Source organism: Equus quagga, chromosome 7, assembly GCF_021613505.1.
Source record: "Equus quagga isolate Etosha38 chromosome 7, UCLA_HA_Equagga_1.0, whole genome shotgun sequence".
Classification (NCBI taxonomy): Eukaryota; Metazoa; Chordata; class Mammalia; order Perissodactyla; family Equidae; genus Equus; species Equus quagga.
In genome coordinates, this window is record NC_060273.1 from 1,976,737 (window position 1) to 1,998,639 (window position 21,903).

At 62.2% G+C, this 21,903-nt stretch overlaps 2 protein-coding genes across 6 annotated transcripts in view; one reads left to right on the forward strand and one right to left on the reverse strand.

Moving 5' to 3' along the window:
• Positions 1 to 99: 99 nt before the first annotated feature.
• TRAF7 (TNF receptor associated factor 7) lies at positions 100 to 19,515 on the forward strand. Of its 5 annotated transcripts, none has more exons than XM_046666854.1 (21): positions 100 to 230; positions 8,072 to 8,187; positions 8,399 to 8,456; positions 10,490 to 10,581; positions 13,328 to 13,444; positions 13,884 to 13,976; positions 14,177 to 14,210; positions 14,852 to 15,035; positions 15,135 to 15,269; positions 15,991 to 16,208; positions 16,282 to 16,355; positions 16,586 to 16,634; positions 16,718 to 16,845; positions 17,046 to 17,128; positions 17,821 to 17,860; positions 17,994 to 18,110; positions 18,191 to 18,313; positions 18,459 to 18,578; positions 18,666 to 18,797; positions 18,904 to 19,023; positions 19,194 to 19,515. In XM_046666854.1, exons 2-21 carry the CDS (start codon positions 8,110 to 8,112, stop codon positions 19,206 to 19,208), a joined length of 2,010 nt encoding a protein of 669 aa, XP_046522810.1. In that variant the 5' UTR covers positions 100 to 230; positions 8,072 to 8,109; the 3' UTR covers positions 19,209 to 19,515. The 5 variants fall into 5 exon arrangements, with proteins under 5 accessions (XP_046522810.1, XP_046522812.1, XP_046522809.1 ...); XM_046666855.1 differs by lacking the exon at positions 100 to 230 and adding an exon at positions 5,805 to 5,942; XM_046666856.1 differs by lacking the exon at positions 8,072 to 8,187 and having other exon boundaries at positions 159 to 230.
• Positions 19,516 to 19,665: 150 nt separating this feature from the next.
• CASKIN1 (CASK interacting protein 1) overlaps positions 19,666 to 21,903 on the reverse strand; it is a 22,729-nt gene continuing 20,491 nt past the window's right edge. Inside the window, exons 20-21 of the mRNA XM_046666858.1 lie at positions 21,714 to 21,903; positions 19,666 to 21,444 (exon numbers count right to left, since the gene is read on the reverse strand). Of these exons, the coding sequence (XP_046522814.1) occupies positions 21,345 to 21,444; positions 21,714 to 21,903 (290 nt within the window). The 3' untranslated portion in view covers positions 19,666 to 21,344. The remainder of the gene's footprint in view (positions 21,445 to 21,713) is intronic.

Sequence of the window (21,903 nt, forward strand, 5' to 3'; positions counted from 1 at the left end):
GCCAATCCCACCCCGAGACGTCGGAGCCGCCGGAAGTCGTGGTTTCCTAATAGCCGAGTGTGAAGCGCCCCCCGCCCCCGGAACCCCGAGCGTCGGGGAACTACAAGTCCCGACGGGCTCAGCGCTTGAGCGCTTCCGGCTCGTGCGTTCTGTCCCTTTCCCGGCCGGTGGCCGAGTGGGCACGATGGAGCGAGAGGGTAGTGCTGCCGCTCCCGGGCGGCCACGGGCGGGTGAGTTTTCGAGCGGCGCGCTGGGCTCTAGGCTCGCGCCAGGGAGCCGGGCTGTGGGGCGGGGGGCGGGGGGTCGGGGCCGCGGGAGGGATCGGGCCCGGGGGCGGGGCTGAGACAGGCCAGGATCTCCGCGTCCATCTGTCTGTTTGCCTGTCAGCTGGTCCGTCGCTCGCTCTGTTCCTCCATTCTCTCCTTCTTTATTCATTCCTTCTTTCTGCGCTTTGAGCAGGATGCCCGGCACTATCGTAGGCGCCGGGAGACTGCGGGGAGCATGATCCCAGTTCTCGTAGGCTCTTTCGTGCAGGTTTCTTAACCTCGCCACTGTTGACACTTCACGCCCATCATCCTCCACTATGCCTTGTAGGATGTTGAGCAGCATCCCTGGTCTCCACCCACTAGATTCCAGTAACCTCCCCCACTCCCATTGTGACAATCAAAAATGTCTCCAGACATTGCCAACTGTCTCATGGGGGACAAAATCCTCCCTCCTTGAGAGCGGGTGATCTAGAGAGGGGGGAGGGATTGACAATACACAGACAAAATCATGCGGAATTGTGCTAGGTGTTATGGACGAAAGAAACAGGGCGCTGAGAAAGAGTGTAGTGGGGGTTCCTGAATGGCGGGGGGCCGCGTCGGGGGTGGCGATTTACAGCAAGCAACTTGTCCCGGGAAGTTGTTGGAAGAGTATGCCGGGCAGAGGGAGCAAGATGTGCAAAGCCCTGGAGTGAGAAAGGGCTTGGCGTACACCAGTGAGTACTGGCAAAGTGGTGAGAGGCAAAGTCACCGGGGCGCAGGGCAGGGATTGTATTCTGCTTGCAAGGGAAGCTGTTGGAGGACTCAAGCACAGGAGAGCGGGCATGAGATCTCTCTCCAGTAAAGAGCGTCTGGTTGTGTGTGGAGGATGGACCCCAGGCTTCAGTGGGAAAGCAGGAGGAGAGAGGGAGGAGGCTGGCCTGTGTGCAGAGGAGAGTTGGGGGGGGGGGGCCCTCATTTCCTAGTCCTCACTGGGTCTGGCTCTCCAGACCTGGTTGTCTTGAGCTGGGCCAGGGTGGTCAGCTGGGGCTGAGTCTGGGGTCCTGCTGGATCCCATCCTGCTCTGGGGGGAGAGGTCCCACCCTCCTTTGCTGCCTCCCTTGCATAGAGCTTGGTGCTGCCCAGCTTGTCTGTCCACCCCTCTCCCCATCCCTCAGACCCCTCCCCATGTACATACAGGCCCCCTCTCATGGGGATAGCCCACCCTCTGGCCTTCACCAAGCGTGTGACCTCCCCCTGCTTCATTCCTTCTCTTTGGGCCTCTCTCTTCCTACTTCTCCTTCCCTGAAGGGCACACTCCTTCCCTGAAGGCCTGTGTCGCAGGCACTGCCTCTCTGTTATAAATCCCCACTTTCACTTCTCTGGGCATTCAAGTTTCTCCATAGAAACCCCAGGCCCTGTGTCTCGAGGTTCCTACATCCTATAGCTGCTCTATCTCCAGGAACCTAGGACTTTCTTCTGAGAGAGAGCAGAGATGTGGGCAGCCTGCTGATATGGGCTGAGGGAGGTGACCAGCGGACAAGGATGGACCAAACTTGAGGGGTCCCACTGGACTAACTCCCACTGGGGCTGTATGTGCAGTGTTTCTGGAAATGAATGGAAAAGATCAGGGTCTTCAGTATTGACTTAGTTGGGACAGGAGCCCACAGAAAAGTGCCTTTGCAGGTTGAATGGAGCTTAGTGGTACTCCCAACTCTCTGTCTGCCTCGCCCACCAGGCTCCTAGCTTCTCCAGGGTCAGACTCACATTTACCCATCCCCATGTCCCCGCTCTCCAGTGTAGGGCCTGGCACGCAGAGGGTGTGAACCTTGGCCAGCTGGCTGGACAAAGGAATGAACAGTTTGGGAAATGGAAGAGGATGCAGTTGAAGGGCCTGAGGTGGTCAGGAGGCTTCAGGTGTCCCAGATGCTGTGATTCGGCCACTCCCTGGCATGGCTTGAGGTGGGGCTGGCTTCAGTGCACAATGGGGCTCCTTGGTTTGCTGGTGGCTACAGAGGAAGCAGAAGGAACAGGACTTTGGTCAGCATGACCTCTCGCTAGCTGTATGTCCCTGGGAAGGCCTCTCAGCCTTCCTTTTCAGCTCTCAAAGAGGGGTTGCTGTTGGTGGAGCCTCACTGTTGACTCATGCGTCATCTCTCACAATTCCTTCCAGATGTAGGTACAGCTGCTTCATTTTATGGGTGAGAAATCTGAGGCCCAGGCGGGCAAGCACCTTGCCCTAAGTCACACAGCTGTTAAGTGGCAGAGGGGGGTTTGGAACCCAGGACTGAGTCTGTGTCTGAGTCCAGCACTTGTGGCCCTGACCACTAGACCGTTCCATCTCTGTAACGGACACTTGGAAGGGCCAGTGTGAACATGTGTGTGAAGTGCCAGCACACGGCCAGCCTTGAGAGGTGTCAGTAGGATGTGACTTGCTCTGAACCTGGGTCCCCACTGCTTGTCTCAATGGTAGGGGGACTTCACCAGGCCCCCCAGTTGGCTCACACAGGAGGACCCTTGGAGAGGGGCCCACTAACCCCTCGACTTTTGACAGATCCCCCTGGTATCCCCCATGCCCTGACCCTAGGGCAGAAAAGATGTGGTTGCTCCCTGGAGGAGCATGGATTCAGGTGACGCAAAGGAGGAAATGAGCACCAGGGGCTGTGCTGAAGTCACTGTGAACCTGGTACTGGACCGCCCTGCGCAGGAGGTGGAGGGGGCGGGCTATCTGGAAGACTTTTGGTGCGGGTGGTGAACCAATCCTACGAGCACCTAGGGAGGGCACCCAGGTGCAGCGTGGCAGAAACCCAAGACTGAAGGGCTGTGCCAGGAGTGCTGGTGCTGCAGCGTGGGCTGGAAGAGCCTGGGGTGGGTGGTGGGGTGGGCCAGGCAGATCTCTGCCTCCGTGATCCCAGGTGCACCTTCAGACCCATCTGTCCTGGGGACTTTGCGTACGCTCCCTGACTCTGCAGGGAAGCAAGAAGAAGGAAGCCAGGGAGACGGAAGCCACACAGGGAGCTGTGTGAAAACTACCAAGGGGGCCTGGAGGTGTTGACTGAGCCTGCGGCGTTGCTGCCACTAGGCTCTTGGGTGAAGGCCCAGATCTTGTTTCCATGAGTTTAGATAAACTAATTTAAGACAGCTAAGGACATGCTTCTGAGCTCTGCCCCTGCAGCTGGGGCTGGGCTCTGCACTGAGTTGGAGAGGGTATGAGCAGGAAAAAGTGGCCCCTACAGCTGGGCACTGAGATAGGAGGATAAATGCCACCTTTTCCCAGAATACTCTCTCCCCAGAACATACTCTCCTTGCTCTGGATCTGACCAGCCCCTTCCTCCAGGAAGCCCTCTGGACATCCACCAGGCTGGGCCAGGCCTCCACCCCATACAAGGCCGTCAGATAAGGATGGGGAGATGAGGTTGGCCCCAAGGGGCAGGTGGGGAAGTGAAGGCATTCTCACTGCCAAGTAAGGGTTTAAAGCTGGGCCAGTGAGCAGAGAGACCCCCCTCCCTGTAGCAGAGGGGGCTGTGGATGCTGCAGAGGCTGGACCTGGACAGGAAAGGCCAGGAGGCTGGGTGGGGGATGCGAGGGAGCAGAGCCCTGGGGAGGGGAGGGCACAGCAGGCACCCACTCAGACAGCCATGAGGCCTCCGTGGAGTCGGGGCTGTGGGTGCAGAGAGAAGGACAGTGAGGTAAGGGCAGAGGCCCCGGCTGGGTGCTCGGAAGGAAGGCAGGCCAGCCTCAGACCAAGGCTTGCTTAGGTGCTGAGGGGATCCCCGACGTCACACCCTGCTTGTTTGGGATGGAAAAGATGTGCTAAGGGGACGCCAGGGCATAGCTGGGGGAAGTGTGTCTGGTTTTGCTATGGCAACCAGGCCTTTTTCTATAGAATTTGGCAGCCCAATCTGGGCTTGGGCCAGGAGCCTTGGGGCAGGGGCTGACTAGGGGCTGGGCAGTCTGCAGGTGTTGCTGGGGGCTGCTTGGAGCTCTGGCCACAGTCCAGCCAGTCAGCCACTCACAGCTCTGAGGCAGGCGGGCTGAGTGTCTGGAGCCACCCATGCTCCTCCCTGGGGCTGTGCCTGCCAAACGTGTCGCCTGATGGGGATTCCAGGATGTGCCCTCACCCTCACTGGCTCAGCATGTGCTGTTCAGGGGACCCCACCATGCCCACTCCCTGGGGCAGCTGGAGGAGCTGCCTTGAGGGGGCGCTTGGCCCTAGCGGGACCTGTGTCTAGCCACCCCTCCGTCCCCAACTCCAGCATGGCCAGCCCATGCAGCCCATTCCACTGGCTGCCAGCCACAGGGCCCAAGTGGGCGTGGCCCCTGGCCATGCCTGACCCACACCCGCTCTGGTGCTTCCCAAGGGAAAGGGGGGCTGTGTCTCACATTCCCAAGGGTGAGGCCCCAGCAGATCCCTTTGGGCTCCCTCCAGGGGGCGGGCTGGGGAGAGGTTCCTGATGGAGCTGGCCTGCCCTCCCATACAGGCCTGGGGACTTTCCTGACCAGGGGCTGGGGTGGGAAAGTACAAGCTGGGGCCTGATAGGGGAGCTCTGGGTCCTCACTAGGCAGTCAGCAAACCCTGGGGCCTGGGAGCCCTGTGGATGTGGGTGGACAAAGACCACTGGGTCTTGACCCCAGGCTCACGCAAGGCAAACGAGGGCTGCAGGGGGCTGCTCCTGCACTGACCCTGAGCACCCTTGGGTCCCCCTCTCTCACCAAGGCACACAGCCCCAGTTTCATTAGGACCTGGTGTTTGTCTTTTCTCTATAAGGGATAGAGTCCTGGGTCTCTTCCCTGGGCTCTGCAGGGGAACAGGCAGGGTGGGGGCCCTGAGGATCTGAGGGGAAAGCCCTTTCTCTCCCTCCCCCAGCCCAGGGCTCCCTAGCTCACAGCCTAGGGCTTTTCCCAGACAGAGATTCTTGCTCTAGTTGGGAACTTCCCCTCTGCCTGACAGCCTCAGGCTGACTTGGGGGGGTGGGGAAGAGGCCTACCCCCTGGGGGGCAAGGGCACACCCCAGGACAGCTGGGCCCAGCCTCTCTGTCCCCAAGCCAGTGGGGGTACTGAGCTGCGCTGTTGTGTTTCCGGGATTTTGGCCCGAGGCTACTGGGGAAGACTGTTATTGCAAAATGCAGCCCCTGGGGGACCGGGCTGAGGGCGGGCTGAGGGCATCTTGCTCAATTCCGAGATGCTTAGGATGCGGTCGTGCGGTCGCTGTGTTCCGGGTGGGGTATACAGATGGGGGGCGCTGGCTTGCAGCCCGGGTCCAGCCCTCCCCGGATCCCTGTCTGGGGCTATAAGCCAGCAAACCCGTGTGAACCGGGAAACGGTTCCCTCCCTCCTTCTCTCGCTCAGCCAGTCTTGTACGGCTCTCACGGCTCTTGTGGTTCGTGGATCGGCTCTTGTGGTCCGTGGATCGCTGCGGGCCTGGCTGCGATTGGCCATCCGGGACTTTCCGGGCGATTTGCATGTTGCCCGGCGAGTCTGCATGCCTTTCTGTTTACTTCACCTCAGCGCGAGGGACAGCCGGACGCCTGCACTACCAGACTGCAGCGCCAGGCTCTTGGGGCTGGCTGGCTGGCCACGGTCTTGGTCCTGGGGGGAAGTGCCTGCTGGGGTCCCGGGTGCTGCTCGCTGGAGCCAGCAGCTGGCCTCTGGGCCCTGGGAGCTCGCAGTGGAGGAAGCAGATGGACTGTGAAATCCAGGTCAGTGTCCGCCAGCCGCCTCCCAGTCACCCCCCCCCCCCCCTGCGCCCCCAGTGCTGAGGCAGGAGCCAACCTTGGGTTTCCCGAAAGGGTGGAGCTTTTCATGCTGACGAGGCGACTCCTGGAGTTCCTACATTCTGCTGTCTGGGCGTCACCCAGGCCGAGGTGTCCTTACCCAAGCAGCGTGGCCCCCGAGACTTCCTGCTTAGCACAGAGAGCAGTCGTGTTGCTAGAGCTAGAGGTGGGGCTTCCAGACATGCCACACTCACCCTTCTGCCTAAGGGCCTGGTGCTGCCCATTCTCAGGATCCCAGCCCTCTCCCAGAGGACAAACCACTGGAGAGCCTGCTCTAGGGCCTGCGGCCAAGCCCCTCGAGTCACCGCAGGGGGAGCAGTGGGCAGGAGGGGGAGGTTTGGGCTAAGCTCTTGGAACCCCCTATCCAGCCGGACCCACAGGGCACTCAGAGCACGGGTGGGGGGTGCCTCGTGTCAGTGCCAGCTGCAGGCACTGAGAGCTGCCCCAGGGAGGCCTGAGTCTTGAAGGCTGGGAGGGTGGCATTGCAGGTGACATTTGAAGGGGCAGGGAGAGAGGGACGAGGAGACAGCCGGAGCTGTGGACAGCTCACCAGCACAGTGCGGGGACACAAGGCTCAAGAGCCAGCTCCCTCCCTGCAGACCTGCAGGCCAGCTTACGGGACCACTCAGTGGACCCTAGGTCTCACCATGTGGCCATGGTGTGTGTGTGTAGGGGGTGGCTGTCACCAGATGGGCCAGGTCAGGAGGGCTTGATAGAGAAGGTGCTGGAACCAGCTGGACTGTGCAGTTGCCCTCTGTGCTGTTCTCACGTCCAGTGGGGCAAGATGCTGCCTTCTCCTATAGTGTGGGGGCTCTGCAGCCCTTTCCACCTGGAGCCTGTCGCAGTCCCCCGGGGCCTCCATGCCGGAGGTCTGCCGTGCTGCCCCCAGGAGCAAGACGAGCTGGCTACCCCAAGGAGCTCCTGCCACCAGCTCAGATGGCTGGGCTGGGCGGCAAGTGATGAGCCCATGGTGTGGTGTCCAGGGGATGCTGCTGGGGTCTCCTGAGGCCAAGTGGGCCTGGTGGTGGTGGTCTTGGAGGTGTGGCCTTCCTGCCCCTGGGGAGCCCGGCTTCAAGCTGGGGCCTCATGGATTTAAATGCGGCCGACTCTGCTGCAATGGGAGTCGGGGCTCCTGGCTGCAGACCACTGTGGGTTGTGACGGTGGGAAGACCCCTTGCCGGGGGTGCTTGCTGATAGAGCCACCAGAGTTTGGACACTGTCTCGGCAGTGGAGTGGCTCTCCCTGGGCCGTCTGCAGCGTGAGCTGCCACTGTGTCTCCCGTTTTCCCTAATCTCTTCCCTCGCCTGCAGCTGCACCCAGGCACCCAGCACTCCCAGAGCCCAACCCAGCCCCTCTCTTCTGTAGGGGTGGGAGTCATTGGAGGCCTGGGATGATCCCCACCATGCCCTCTCCCTGGTACCCCAGCCCATGAGACCTGAGTCACACAGTTGGGGGGTGAAGGGGCATCCTTTGTTCCTGTGGTAGGTGACCTGCACAAGATCAACCTTTGGAGTTTGTCTCTCCCCTCCCCTGCCCCAAAGGGACTTCCTCTGTGTGATGAGACTTGTGAGGGGTTGGGCTCCAGGTACATCACTGATAGGTTCTCTTGGGTGTGGCCAGCATCCCCACCTTCCTGCAGACTGGGGCTATCCAGGGCCTGACCGCATCTGCCCTGGCAGGAAGCAGGCATGTGACCCTCCTGTGTGTGCCCAGCCTTGGCCTTAGGGACATTCAGCCTTGTGACCCAGCTGAGCAGACAGAGCAGGGGTGGGGGGCCCTCCGTCTCTAGGGTGGAGCTGGTGGGCTCTTGCTAAGGGCCAAGGCTTGAAGGAAGGTCAGATTTTGTGCCAGCTGCCCGCTTGCACCAGGGCCTCCTCTCCTCCTCAGGCCTCTGTCACCTGGGGCTGGAGGGAGGGAAGGGACTTTGCCCGCATGGCCCCGCCTTAGTTGGTGCTGGTGGTGGAGAGAGGCCGAGGCACACCCTGTGGTGGAGCCTGCGCAGTGGATGGCCTGGCCACCATCTCTAAAGCCCATCATTTGCACTCTACCAACAGGGGACGCCGCCCGAGGACCCTAGATGCTTCTCTAGAGCATGAGCTCGGGCAAGAGTGCCCGTGGCAGCCGCTTCTCCGGGGGGCCCAGCCTCCCTGCCCCAGACGCCGCCACCGGGGTAAGGGACACCGCTGGTAGGGCTCTGTCCCCTGCACACACTCCCAGAACAGTCTGCCCCTCCACACCTGGAGGACCATGGGCAGGCCATGCCATGTGTGCTGTTGTGTCCGTGTATACACATGCACATGGGCGAGTCAGTGCGAAAGTGTCAGTGTGTGCCCACGTCTTCTCCGGGGATCGAGGCCAAGTCTCATCTGTTCTCTCTTCAGACCAGAATGGAAACGACCTTTGGGCCTGCCTTTTCGGCTGTCACCACCATCACAAAAGGTGAGCCTGTGAGCCCAGGCCAGCCTGGCGGGGCCATATCTGGGCCCCCTCACTCCCACCGGGGCCTGCTGGCACTCCCAGTGCGGCGGGGCACTGTGGTCGGACAGTGAGCAGCTCGGTCTGAGGCCCTGGCTGGGCAGGAGCCACCGTCCCGCTCCCTGCCGCTCCCCTTCTGCTGCCGTGTCCTTCTCCCCACCCTGGCATCCCCCTGCCCCTTCCTCCTGGTGCCTTGTCTGTCACCTCTCCAGGGAGGGCTGCCTTGACTTCCTCAGCACCCCCACGCACACCTGTCCCTTGTCACAATGACCCCCAGTTCGTCCCTGCCCCAGGCTCTTAGCAGCCTCCAAAAGGTCTGGATTGGGGACCAGCTGGGCACGGGGAGGTGATAAGAAATACTCACGGGGTCCTTTCTTGAGTCTGGTCCCACAGCCGCGGCCCCAGCGCTTTGTGTTCCAGGAGCTCGTGAGGAACTGGCACACGAGGGCACAGCTTTCCTTCCCAAAGTTGCCAGGGCGTGTGGCCCCCCGTCAGGGCTGTGCGTTCCGGGGATGGAGGTGGATCTTTTGCCGTTTTGGCATTCTGCCCGTTGTAGGAGTACACCAGCCGCTAATGAGTTTTTTAATTGCTTTTCCATGGTTTCCTCTGGATACACTTGGTGGAAGGGCCACAGGGCCTCCGCGCACACCTGCTCACGTCAGCTCCTGTTTGCTGCTGGGTGAACCCCCAAGGGCTCTGAAAGAGCCTTGTTTTCTTCTTAGATGTTCTTTTCTGAGGAAAAAGAAGATAAACATCCCCCCAATCCCACCACCTAAGTAATTGTTATTAATTCCTTGCCTACCTTTAGAAGCTGCATAGGATGTCATGGCGGTCAAAGGCTTCCGGGTCAGAGAAGGACAGGGACCTGTCGCCCTTGTCCCATTCATCAACCCCCTTGGTCAGAGATGGCTCAGAGCTGGTGACCAGGCATGAACAGTTGCCTCACCTGGTCCTTTCATTACAGATGGAGAAACTGAGGCCCAATCGCAGGGCAGCCAGTCGAAGCCTGGATCCTGAACCCAGGCCTCTGGAGCTGGTTTTTATGACATCTGGGGCTGGCTGGGGCCTGAGGTCAGGGCCACTCCAGGGCTTCTGGCTGCTGCCTGCAGGGCCCATGAGGGAGGCTTTCTGACTCCTATGCAGACCCCTGACCCACGCCTTCCCTGGAGGAGGCAGAGAAGGCCTGTGGTGGGTTCCTGGTCTGGCCACACCAGGGGAAGAGGTGGGAGATGAGACCACCAAGCAGCTGTCCTGGCCCCACAATGTATTAGCCGGGGGGCCTCGGACCTCTCTATGCCTCAGTTTCCCTCTCAGTAGACTGAGGCTTTCAGGGGACCCACCTGGCTGGGTTACCTTGAGGGTCAAGCAAGGCAGTCACCCAGCTCCTACCAGGCGACCTTACGTGTAACCACTCGAGTGTTGGCCTCGCACCTCGGCTGGGCACAGAGCAGCCCCAGGTCAGGCTGGGGGCCAGGACCTTGTAGAAGCTGAGACAACCCCTCCACCCCACCCTCAGCCTGCCTGGGGGCGGCAGGCTGGGGCCTGGGGGCTTCTGGGCCAGTGCTGGGACGGTTGAGGGCAGGCCCATCTCCCAGCACTGGTTAGGCCTGAGGAGGCGGCCTGAGCCCCCAACCCATCCCTGTGCCCTCCCGGCTGGCTTGGCCCTGGAGACGGGCAGCTGGGGATGCCCACTGGGCAGGCTGGGGCTCTTACTGGGGCGTGAGGCCGATTCACGCTCTTGCCCTGGCCCTGCCTGGGCACCTGTGGTAGGGAGAGGGGTTCCCACCTGCCGAACCCTGCACTGGCTGAATGGCCCTCAAATCCAGAAGGAGGCAGGGGAGTGAGTGGGGGCAGGGAGACTTCCCGGTGTGGAATAGTCTGATGTCCAGCCCAGCCTCCGCCCCTGCCTGGCCCATCTGCCAAAGGAGCCCGCCACCCACCAAGTGGGTCAGGCTTGCCGCATGGCTCACGGCATCCTGGCCCTCTTTTCTTGGCAGCCGATGGGACCAGCACGTATAAACAACACCGCAGGACTCCCTCTTCCTCCAGCACCCTTGCCTACTCCCCGCGGGACGAGGAGGACAGCATGGTAGGTTGTGCCACGCTCACCCGTCCCCACGCCAGAGGAGCCGGCATGAGCTGCAGCCTCCCGCCATGCCCTCCCTCCCTGGGGCCAGGTCCTAGGAGGAGCTGAAGGTGGAAGCCCCACCTTGAGAAGCACCGTGAACTAAGGTCTGCAGGGTACAATGAGCTGCTGAGGCAGGGGGCCAGCATGTGTGGACGCCCTGAGGCCTGAGCACCTATGGCTGGATTGTAGGGGAGAGGCGGCCAGTGAGGGTGGCTGGGCCAGAGGGTGTGGTGCCTGCAGGCCGGGACCCCCCTTGAGGGGGATGGGAGCCAGAGAAGGTTCAGTCAGAAGAATAACAAGATCAGGTCCCCGTTTTTTTTTCTTGGGTTTTTTTTTGAGGAAGATTGGCCCTGAGTTAACATCTGTTGCTAATCCCCCCTTTTTGCTCAAGGAAGATTGTCACTGAGCTAACATCTGTGTTAGTCTTCCTCTATTTTATGTGGGATGTCGCCACAGCCTGGCTTAAAGAGTGGTACTAGGTCCACGCCTGGGTTCCAAACCCACAAACCCTGGGCCGCCAAAGTTGAGCGTGTGAACTTAACTACTATGCCACTGGGCCGGCCCCCAGATCCCCATTTTTAAAGCTCCTGCTGAGTAGAGGATGAGTGGGTGGGTTGCTGGTTAGAGGCAGGAGGCCTGAGCAAGGGGGTCCTGACGAGGGAGATGGGCCCCCCTCAGGTGGGCAAAGGTGGCCGGACCCACTCTGGGGGTCAGCAGAGGGGGCCTGTGAGGCCTATGCTGACTGTAGGGGAGCTGGAGAATTCCCTGCCGTTGGCCCTGCAGAGTGAGAAAGGGATTTGGGGCTGGCCGTCAGTGCCCAGGCCATGTGGCCAGGGTCCTAGTGGCCATTCCCTGCCCATCTGGCCATTGGCGCTCGTGGCCGGGCTCTGTCAGGGGAAGCGAGGACCAGCCCTGGCCGAGGGGTGGGGCACAGGCACAGCTGGGCCCTCCCACCACTGACCTCTCCTGTGCCTTGCTTTCTGCCTTACCTTGGCTCCCGGCTCTGCTTGCTCGCTGTGGTAACAGCTCCCGACAGACTCCACCGCTTCTCCTGCCTCCCAGCCTCCCAGCCCCAGAGGCTTCTCCTCAAGCAGGGCAGCCAGGCCTTGTTTCCTATTTAATAGGAAGAAAAAAGTTTTCTTAATTATTTGAACAGCTGTGCACTGGGCCCCCCCTGAGCACTGGCGTGGGTCTTGTGCCCCATGCCCTTGGGCTCTGCCTATCTCACTCCACTACCTCTGACCCGCCCACGGGAGTGTGGCTGGGAACAGAAGTGAATCCCCCGTGCCTGTGGTTTCTGTAATCCCCAGGTCTTGGTGGCTTTAAGGAGGTGGAAATGTGGTATGAGGGCCCCAAGGCTGTGGCCCCTGGGCACCTTCTCAGTTGGGTGTTAGACCCCCCAGGCCACCCACTCCATCTGCCCCCCGGGGAGCTGACCCTTCCTACAGCCCCTACAGCTTAGGGTTGCTACCTCGTCCCACACCCTTGCCTGGCGTCATCAGCCCTCTGGCTGAGGAGGGTAGGAGCCCCACGAGGGGTGGGCAGGCAGGTGGGCAGGGTGCCCTGGCTAGCCCTGCTTTCGCCCTCTGGTTTCCATCACTGCCTGTGGGGATGATTTGACTCACTTCCTCTGACTTTCCTCTCTCGTTCTGCACATGGCGTTTCCATGCAAACGCGTCACTTGGGATGTTGTGAAGGGAGGTGGGCACTGCCCTGGTAAGGGAGGTGCCTGTCTGTGGGCATGCCAGGGACACAGGGATCTTTGCCACCCCCGCTTGGGGAAGCCAGGCCCTGGAACTGCTGGGCCTCTGTGCAGAGCTGGCACTGCCCACCCCAGCCTCCCTCTGTCCCCAGTGGGACCCAAACCCTGGGCTGCTGGGGAAGGATTGTTCTGACGGCCCCCACATCCCACAGAGGCTCAGGCAGAGGCAGCTGGACCCCAGGGCAGATGGGACCAGCAGGGGCCAGTGGGCTGCATGTGGAAGCAGGAGGTTTGCGGCTCTTGAATGGGGCTTCTGGGTGGGAAGGGAAGGGGGGGGCAGTGGCTCTTGTAGGATCTCTTCTGGTGGGTTCTAGGCCCAGAGGGAAGGAAGGGACAGTGCCCCCCACCACAGGACTCCCCCCAAATGCTTGTCTTTGGTGGCTCAGCAGAGGCAGGCACACCTAGCTCTCTGTCCTGCTGTCAGAAGCTTAGCCAAGGTTCAGTGGGGGTGTCCCCACCTTCCCTGGGAGCCTCACTGCTCTGGTCTAGTGTCCCCAGCCAGGGAGGCCAGGCAGGCGGCCGAGCCCAGCAGGCACCTGGAGCCCTGCAGCCTCTCCTGGTCAGCCCTCCATTCCCGGCACCCCGGGGGCTGCAGCCGCCCCAGGATTGGCTGGTGGAGGTGCCCCTCTGTGGCCCACATTCCCTCACGGGAAGCCGGAAGCAGGCTGAGCGTGTCCTCGTAGAATTGAATAGCAGGAAGTCTCTCCATTTACACAAAGAAAGTTGGCAGACGTGAGCGGGCGGCCCAACAACAGGGCCGGGACCGCCGGGAAGGCAGGGCCCTGGGTGCTGCACCGGCTCTGCACACACACAGCAGCCCCTGCAGGCTGAAGGAGTGCCCGCTAGGACAGGGTGGCCCCGGGGGACCCCGCTGCCCTCAGTGTGCACAGGGGCCCAGCCCTGCCTGCCCTGCTGGCTGACGGGCTGCCTGTCTCTGTGCTGCAGCCCCCCATCAGCACTCCACTCCGCTCCGACTCTGCCATCTCCGTCCGCTCCCTGCACTCTGAGTCCAGCATGTCCCTGCGCTCCACATTCTCACTGCCTGAGGAGGAAGAGGAGCCGGTAGGTATGGTGGCCACGGGGTGGGCTCAGCGCAGGCGACTCCAAGGGACCCTTACTGTGCTGTGGCAGTGGGGGGCATCTTCCCCTCGGGCAGGGCCCCTGGTCTTCACTGGTCCATGTCAGGGACTCAGGGGGCCAGGCTGGGTCCCAGAGGCATGCTCTTCCCACTCTCTACCCCAGGGAAACGAAGGTGGGTCCCTTTTTCGTTTCCATCACAGGTAGAGGATAGGCTGGAGGGGTCTTCCCCGCTCTAGTCCCCTCAAGCTCAGGCCTAGCCCTGGGCCTCAGCAGCCTCCTCCCGGGACATGCGCTTCCCGAGGTGCGCCCACCCCAAGAGGGCCGCGCAGACCTGCAGGGGGAGGGGCTGGGCGCCCTGCATGCCCCCAACCCATGTGAGCACCCCTAGGCCCCACCCTCACCCTGCCCTGCCTGCTTCTAGGAGCCACTGGTGTTTGCCGAGCAGCCCTCGGTGAAGCTCTGCTGCCAGCTCTGCTGCAGTGTGTTCAAGGACCCTGTGATCACCACGTGCGGGGTGAGGCCGCCCTCCCCTCCTTGCCTGCCCCTCCCTGACCTGTGCACCATTGAGAGGCCAAATGGGCTGGCAGCCCCTTTCACGTGGAGCCTTGGCCTTGGTCACAAGCCTGGTCTGGCTGCCCAGCAGGTGCCCTCCGCAGTGGGCATGGGGCAGGGGCGACTGTGGCTGTGCCCCAAGTCCTCCTGTTGTCTCCACAGCACACGTTCTGTCGAAGATGCGCCTTGAAGTCAGGTAGGGCCCTCCCAGGCCACCTTGTTCCTCAGCTTGTTGGGGGGCGGGTCCCTGTGGGGAGGTCCCGGTCCAGGCCCAGCACCAATTATGCCCCTGGCTGCATGGCGGCTTCTCCTTAGTCTTGCCCCGGGGTCTCTGCTGCGGGCAGCTGCAGCCCCTGAATGGGCTCTTGGGCCAGCCTCAGGACCTTGACAGACGGTGCAATAAGACCCGCAGCTCAGGCCACCTGGGCTCAACACCTGCACTCTAGCGGAGGCCACCTTCCCTGTCAAGGCTGCCCGCCTCACAGTCTTGGGCCTTAGTGGCTGGCCCAGCAGAGGTGTCGGGGCTAGCTCCTCTCCACGGCTTGTCCCCTCTTGGCCCTGCTCCAGACTTCTGTTACCACTTTCTCACCCAGTGGTCATTTTTGGTGGCCCAGCCATGCACCCCTTCCTGTTCTGGGCACCTCAGAGGGGCAGGTAGACAGGTGAATCAGGCCCCCGACAGAGGCTTAGCCCTCCCAGCTGCACCAGGACTCAGTTTCCCACCTGCCGCTCACCAGGGAACAATCTTCCCCGGTACAGCCTGGCCACAGTGCCCTGAGCAGAGCTGTTGGGAGGGTGGCCAGGCGGGCTGTGGGGTCAGCATGCCTTCCCCTCCAGAGAAGTGTCCTGTGGACAACGCCAAGCTGACCGTGGTGGTGAACAACATCGCGGTGGCTGAGCAGATCGGGGAGCTCTTCATCCACTGCAGGCACGGCTGTCGGGTGGCAGGGGGCGGGAAGCCCACCGTCTTCGAGGTGGACCCCCGAGGTTGCCCCTTCACCATCAAGCTCAGTGCCCGGAAGTAAGTGCCACCCTCAGCCCATGGCTCCCCATCCCCCACGGGTGCTGAGACCCAGTGCCTCTGGGGACTCAACTGCCTGCCGTGTCCTGCCTCCCACAGGGAGCATGAGGGCAGCTGTGACTACAGGCCTGTGCGGTGCCCCAACAACCCCAGCTGCCCACCCCTCCTCAAGATGAACCTGGAAGCCCACCTCAAGGAGTGCGAGCACATCAAGTGTCCCCACTCCAAGTACGGGTGAGTGGGCGGGGGTGGGCGAGTGGGGCTGCCCCAGGGTGGAGGTGGGCGAGCAGAAGGGTGGGTGGGCGGGCAGGCCTGGGCTGGCATTCACAGTCCCTCCTTCAGCAAACCTTTGTTGAGATCCACCTGTGTGCTGGGCGCTGGGGAGACAGCCAGGGTCCCCAGGGAGACGGACCTTAGCGGGAGCCACACCGTCGACTATGTAATTACAAACTGAGGTACAGGTTCTGCGAAGGAGAGACCTGAGCCCCATGGGAACACAAAGGGGACGGAGCTGTCGGGGAGCTGGGGGGCGTCAGGGCAGCCGTGAGCTGAGAGCTAACGCATGCATGGGCATGAGCTGGGCATAGACCAGGGCAAGGGCTTCCAGCAGCTGGACCAGCACGGGTGGACTTGAGCAAATGGCTGGAGGTGAGAGCAGAGGGGAGAGGTGGGGGTGGGAGAGGAGGCAGGAGCTGGCTCTTCAGGGCGAAGCTGATGAGGGGAGTGGGGAGCCCTTGAAGAGCTTTGAGCAGGAGCGAAGGATTGGGTTTCCCTTGCAGCGTGGCCTGCTGGGTGCTGGGTGGGAAGGCAGATGTGGAGAGAACCATGGTCTATCTGGGTGCAGTGGGCACAGAAGTGGGATTTGAGAGAGACTCTCGGGTTGGGAGGTGGAGTAAAGCGTCCCACCAGGTGGGTGGGTGAGCAGGTGGGCAGGGCTTGTGTCCTGTCCCTCCAGGTGCACGTTCATTGGCAACCAGGACACGTATGAGACGCACCTGGAGACCTGCCGCTTTGAGGGCCTGAAGGAGTTTCTGCAGCAGACGGACGACCGCTTCCACGAGATGCATGTGGCCTTGGCCCAGAAGGACCAGGAGATCGCCTTCTTACGCTCCATGCTGGGCAAGCTCTCTGAGAAGATTGACCAGCTGGAGAAGAGTCTGGAGCTTAAGTTTGGTAAGGGCTCGGCCCAGAGGGGACGGGGGAGCAGCCTCTCCTGGTCCCTGACACCCTCTCCCCCGCCGCTCAGACGTCCTGGATGAAAACCAGAGCAAGCTCAGTGAGGACCTCATGGAGTTCCGGAGGGACGCGTCCATGTTGAACGTGAGCAGGCCGGGCCTGGGGCAGGGGCCAGAGGCAGGGAGGTTGGGTGGCAGAGGGGACACAGGACCATCCCTCAGCTTGGGCTCCAGCAGGAGGCTTGCTCCCACTCAGGATGAGGTGTCTGTGCTGGAGAGGGCTGCTGCTGCCCCTGCCCTGCCCCTGCCGAGCCGGGGTCTGGGGACAGAGGGCCGTGGAGCCCCGCCCACTCCACTCTGCTCTTGGCCTTGCAGGACGAACTGTCCCACATCAATGCACGGCTGAACACGGGCATCCTAGGATGTGAGTATGGGCGCACTGTTGCTCCCAGTGCTGTCCCCGAGGCCCCCACGGGTCCCTCACCAGTTCTTCCCATCCCTCTGCAGCCTATGACCCGCAGCAGATCTTCAAGTGCAAAGGAACTTTCGTGGGCCACCAGGGCCCCGTCTGGTGTCTCTGCGTCTACTCCATGGGGGACCTCCTCTTCAGCGGCTCCTCTGACAAGACCATCAAAGTGGGTGGGGTCCTGCCTAGGGGGCTCTGCAGCCTGGTAGGACGGGGTGGGCACTGCACCCAGCCTCTGCCAGCTCCAGGCCTGCCGCTGGGTGGGACAGGGCTCCCCTACCCCTGTTGGCTTGCTTCCTCATTCCTGCCATACTGTCCCCGGCACTGGGTTGACCCTGCAGGGAGCCGCCCTGACCCTGGTCTCTGCAGGTGTGGGACACGTGTACCACCTACAAGTGCCAGAAGACACTGGAGGGCCATGATGGCATTGTGCTGGCGCTCTGCATCCAGGGGTGAGTGCAGGCGCATGTGTCCACTGACCACAGGGCCCCCTCATGGCTGTATCTGCCCCTTTGGGACACCCTGGACCTGGAGCAAGGCCGGGTCGCTGGATGGTGGCATGTGGGCCCTCTGCCTCTGAAGGTTACGTTCATAAAGCACAGTGCTGGCCTTGGCCTGGCCCTGGAGTGCCTCAGGCGGCCAGAGGACAGAGGTGGGTGGGACCATCAGAGAATCGAGGCAGGAGCTCAGCTGGCCTATAGCCAGAGCCTTGGGCAGAGCTTGAGGACAGGACCACAGACCAGCTGGCCGGGCCACCCCCTCGCTCCTGGAGTGACCCCTTCTAGACCTTCCCTCCTGTCTTGTGTCATGAGGCTTTGTGTCGTGGGCGTGTGTGTGCGAGAGAGAGAGAGAGAGATGCTCACTCACAAGAAGCAGCAGCTTGACTGCCAGCAGTGCTAACAGGGATAATGACTTCCCAGCTCAGCCGCCAGACACTTGCCAGGCGGGTGCCGGGGGCTGGGCCACCACTTCCAAGGTCCCCTTGCTGAGATGGGATAACAGCCTGGGCCCAAGGAAGCAGCAGTGGCCCTGGCACTGGCCCAAGCTGCTGGTTCCTGGTGCCAGTGCTGCCTCGCTTGGCCAAGGCAGTGTCAGCAAGGATGGTGGCTTTTCCCGCTCTGACGTGTCGGCTTTGCTCCCCTAGGTGCAAGTTGTACAGCGGCTCAGCAGACTGCACCATCATTGTGAGTGGGGCTCGCGGGCAGGCAGGGCCTGGCCTCACCAGTATCTGGGAGCCCTGGGCGTCCTCTGTCACTGGGGCTTGGGCTCAGGGTGACAGAGCTGGAGCTTGTAGCCTCCCATCCTCCTTCCTGCCAGGTGTGGGACATCCAGAACCTGCAGAAGGTGAACACGATCCGGGCCCACGACAACCCGGTGTGCACGCTGGTCTCCTCACACAACATGCTCTTCAGTGGCTCCCTGAAGGCCATCAAGGTCAGGCAAGGCGATGTGCTTGCATGTGTGAGCCATCTGGGTGCCAGATGCCTGCATGCCCACACTCACCCTCCCAACAGGTCTGGGACATCGTGGGCACTGAGCTGAAGCTGAAGAAGGAGCTCACGGGCCTCAACCACTGGGTGCGGGCCCTGGTGGCCGCCCAGAGCTACCTGTACAGCGGCTCCTACCAGACAATCAAGGCAGGCCTTCCTGTGCCCCACCCTGCTGGGGCAGGGAGACCCTCACACCCTGGGTGGTGGGTGGGCTGCCCACAGCGTCCAAAACCGAGAAGCCCTGGGGGTGAGGCATCTGGCCTGAGACAAAGTGGCCCACTCTTGCCCATAGATTTGGGACATCCGGACCCTCGACTGTATCCACGTCCTGCAGACGTCTGGTGGCAGCGTCTACTCTATCGCCGTGACGAATCACCACATTGTCTGTGGCACCTACGAGAACCTCATCCACGTAAGGGTGGACACCTAGGGGCAGGGCTTGACTCTGGGTCCCTCTCCTTTCCGGTCTATCTCTGACCTGCCTGTGCCACCCTCTCAGGTGTGGGACATTGAGTCCAAGGAGCAGGTGCGGACCCTGACAGGCCACGTGGGCACCGTGTATGCCCTGGCCGTCATCTCGACACCAGACCAGACCAAAGTCTTCAGTGCATCCTATGACCGATCCCTCAGGGTGCGTGCTGGCCTATCGATGGCGGGAAGCTCAGGGCAGGTGGCTGGGCCTGGGCAGACTGTGGCTGCAAGTGGGGTTAGTCCTTTACATCCTGTGTGCCCCCTAGGTCTGGAGTATGGACAACATGATCTGCACGCAGACCCTTCTGCGTCACCAGGGCAGTGTGACTGCGCTGGCTGTGTCCCGGGGCCGGCTCTTCTCAGGGGCTGTGGACAGCACTGTGAAGGTCAGTGCCTTGGCTCAGGCCATCTAAAGGGGGTGCAAACATGGAACTAAAGGGGGTGGGGACTGAGGAGCGAGTGCCCCTGGACAGGTGACAGGGCAGGTATGGACGGCAGGTGGTGTTGGGTGGGGATGACCAAAAGGGGACCCTGAAACAGAGCCCTTCCTCTGCAGGTTTGGACTTGCTGACACGTGCACGCGGGTCTTGGCTTCCGCTGGGCCCGCCCTAGGCCTGTCCACGCCAGGCTGGCCACACGGGTGGCCTCGGGCTCTCTGCCTGCCCTGCGCCTAGTCAGCCTCCCTCTGGCCCCATCACTGTCCCTACCAGGATAGCGCCCAGCCCCTCTCTGGGTGCCAGGTACGAAGCTCGCCCGGCCCACCTCAATTCACACTCCAGATGGACTGCAGGCCTTTTTACTCACCTTTTCTACTGTTTTTAGACTGTATATAGATTTGATTACTTCCTGATTGAAATAAAAGCTGCACAGACTGTGAATGTGAGTGGGGACAGTCCTCAGGGTAAGGGAGAGGCCGCCTGAGATTGTTGGTGTGCACAGGCATCAGCAGCCAGTGGGAGGGAGACTAGGCAGGGGCCACAAAGGGGCTCCTTTTTTTGACCCCAGGACGTGGCCTTCCCTGTGCCTTCCCCTCCCTGCCAGAAACAGGCTGGCCTCCTTCTCTTCCCAACACACACGCCCCCAAAAAGCGAGCCAGGCAGCTTCATTTTCTGCTGTTTATTGACAGCCGACAGTAGCTCCCTGCCCGGAACCCCCTCCCCGCCTCCTCAAGCCCAGCCTTGGCTGCCCACTGAGGAGAGGCCAGGCGGAGTGCCAGGCACGTCCACTCTCGGGGAAGCATCAGGGCTTGACAGCTAGAAGGGGCCCCACATGCCCAGATACCACCTTGGTCGGCCCCCTCCACCTGCCCGTATCACAATCGCTGGTTTTCGGCATTTTTTTAATTCTTTCTTTTTTTAAGAAATGTCAAAGTTGTGCCCAACACAAGTGGATCAGCAAACACAACAGAGGAGGCCAGTCAGTACTTTTTGGAAGTGGGGGGAGAGAGAGGAAAAGAGAGAGGGCGAGAAGGACCACACAACACGGCCTTGGACCACGAGCAGAAGCGTCCGTGGGAACTTGAGTGGGGGTGGGCGGGCTGCCTGGGCAGGGCCAGGTTGAGACCCTGGGGAGGGAGGGTCAGGCACACCCTCGGACTCGCCACACCCAGCCTGGCATGCACGCACCCTACCCACTGCTGTCACCCAGCTGACACAGCCACGTTCACCATGCTGTGCGCACAGCTCCCCTGAAGCCCAGCCACCCCAGGAGTGGAGGGAGCCCCCCCCCCACCATCTCCAGGGCGTGGAGGACACAGCCCAGCAGCAAGCAAGGCACATCCTTCGAGTTCTTCAGATGCAGAAAGTTAGGAGAGAGCAGCGGGGAGGCCCTGGCGGAGCACGGACCCCTCCGCGGACCCCAGCCTCCTGTTTGTGCTACTGGGCCAGGGGTCTGGCCATTCCTGAATGGAGAGAGGGAAGGACGGACAGACAGACAGAGAGCCGGGGCCTCTAACAGCTTTTGTCTTGAGCTAGACTCCAGTGTCCTTGCAGTTGGTAAATGGTTTTCTATAGAATCAATAATATTTTTTCTTTCTTTAAATATATATTTGTTAAAGTTATACCTTTTTTGTTTCTCTGGGGGAATCTGCCTTAGCTCATTCCCAATAAATTAATACTCTCGATAGCTTATATTCTGGGGGGTACAGTGGGGCAGGGGGCCTGACCCCAGCCCCAGCCCCTTGTGCTGCGCCGGAGCGGCTGACAGGTCCCCACTGGGCAGTTCTGTGCTGGGCATAGGCCTGTGCTCTGCCACAGATTGGGGAGAGGGCTACAGCGGTGCCCCCCTCCCGCCACCTCCCAGGGTGGGCCCAGCCTGGACCCAGGGCAGGGAGGCCAGGGGCCGCCCCTCCTCCACCCACAGCAGGCAGAGCCTGGCGGCGGGTGGGCGGGTGGCCCAGCAGTTATTGCACAGGGAGCAGCAGACAGGGACGGGCACCTGCGGGGCAGCAGCATCTGCCCAGAGCCCTTGGGTCTCCTGGCCAGGCAGTCCTCCAGGCTGGGCGTCTGGCCTCAGCGGCCTGGCCCAGGGGCAGGAGTTGTGCTTGTGCAGGGGCTGGGCAGCTCGGCCCGCCCCGCCTCGTGCCCGCGGCCGCCCCCGGCCCGCCCTGCCCGCTGGCGCCGCGCCCAGAGGTGCCCATCCTGAGGTAAAGGTCAGTGTGCGGGCCGGAGCCCGGGCGGCGCGGGTGGGCCCGCCATGTGCGGCCGCGTCACTCCAGCATGGCGTCCAGCTGGTCGGCCAGGTCGTCGAACATGCTGCCGATGTCGTCCAGGATGCTGCCGGTGCTCTTCTCCTCGGCCGCCGCGGGGCTGGGGGCGGCGCGGCGTGAGCGGGCGGAGCCGGCACGCACCCCCCGCCTGGCCCCGCCCCGCCCCGCCCCTGGCGGAGGCCACGCCTCGACGCCCCACAGAGCAAAAGGGCGTGGCCAGCGCCCGCCCCACGACGTCGGCCACGCCCCTCCGTGCTCAGCACGGCTCCAGACTACGCCCCTCCCAGCAGGACTTGTCCCCAGCCCGCGCACGGCAGCCTCCGAGTGTGCACGGGCCGGGGCGGCGCGCAGACCCCGCCAGGCGCCTACCGCTGGCCCTGCGCGTCCTCCTGCCGGATCTTCTCTTCTACAGCTTGCAGCGCCGCCGCGAGGCACGCGCTCGTCTCCTCCAGCTTCTGTCGGGCGCTGTCGCCGGGCGAGGCGCCGTCGGCCGCGGCGGGGGGTCCGGCGGCGGCGGCAGCGGCGGCGCGGGGCGGCTTGGCGGGCACGTGCAGCACGG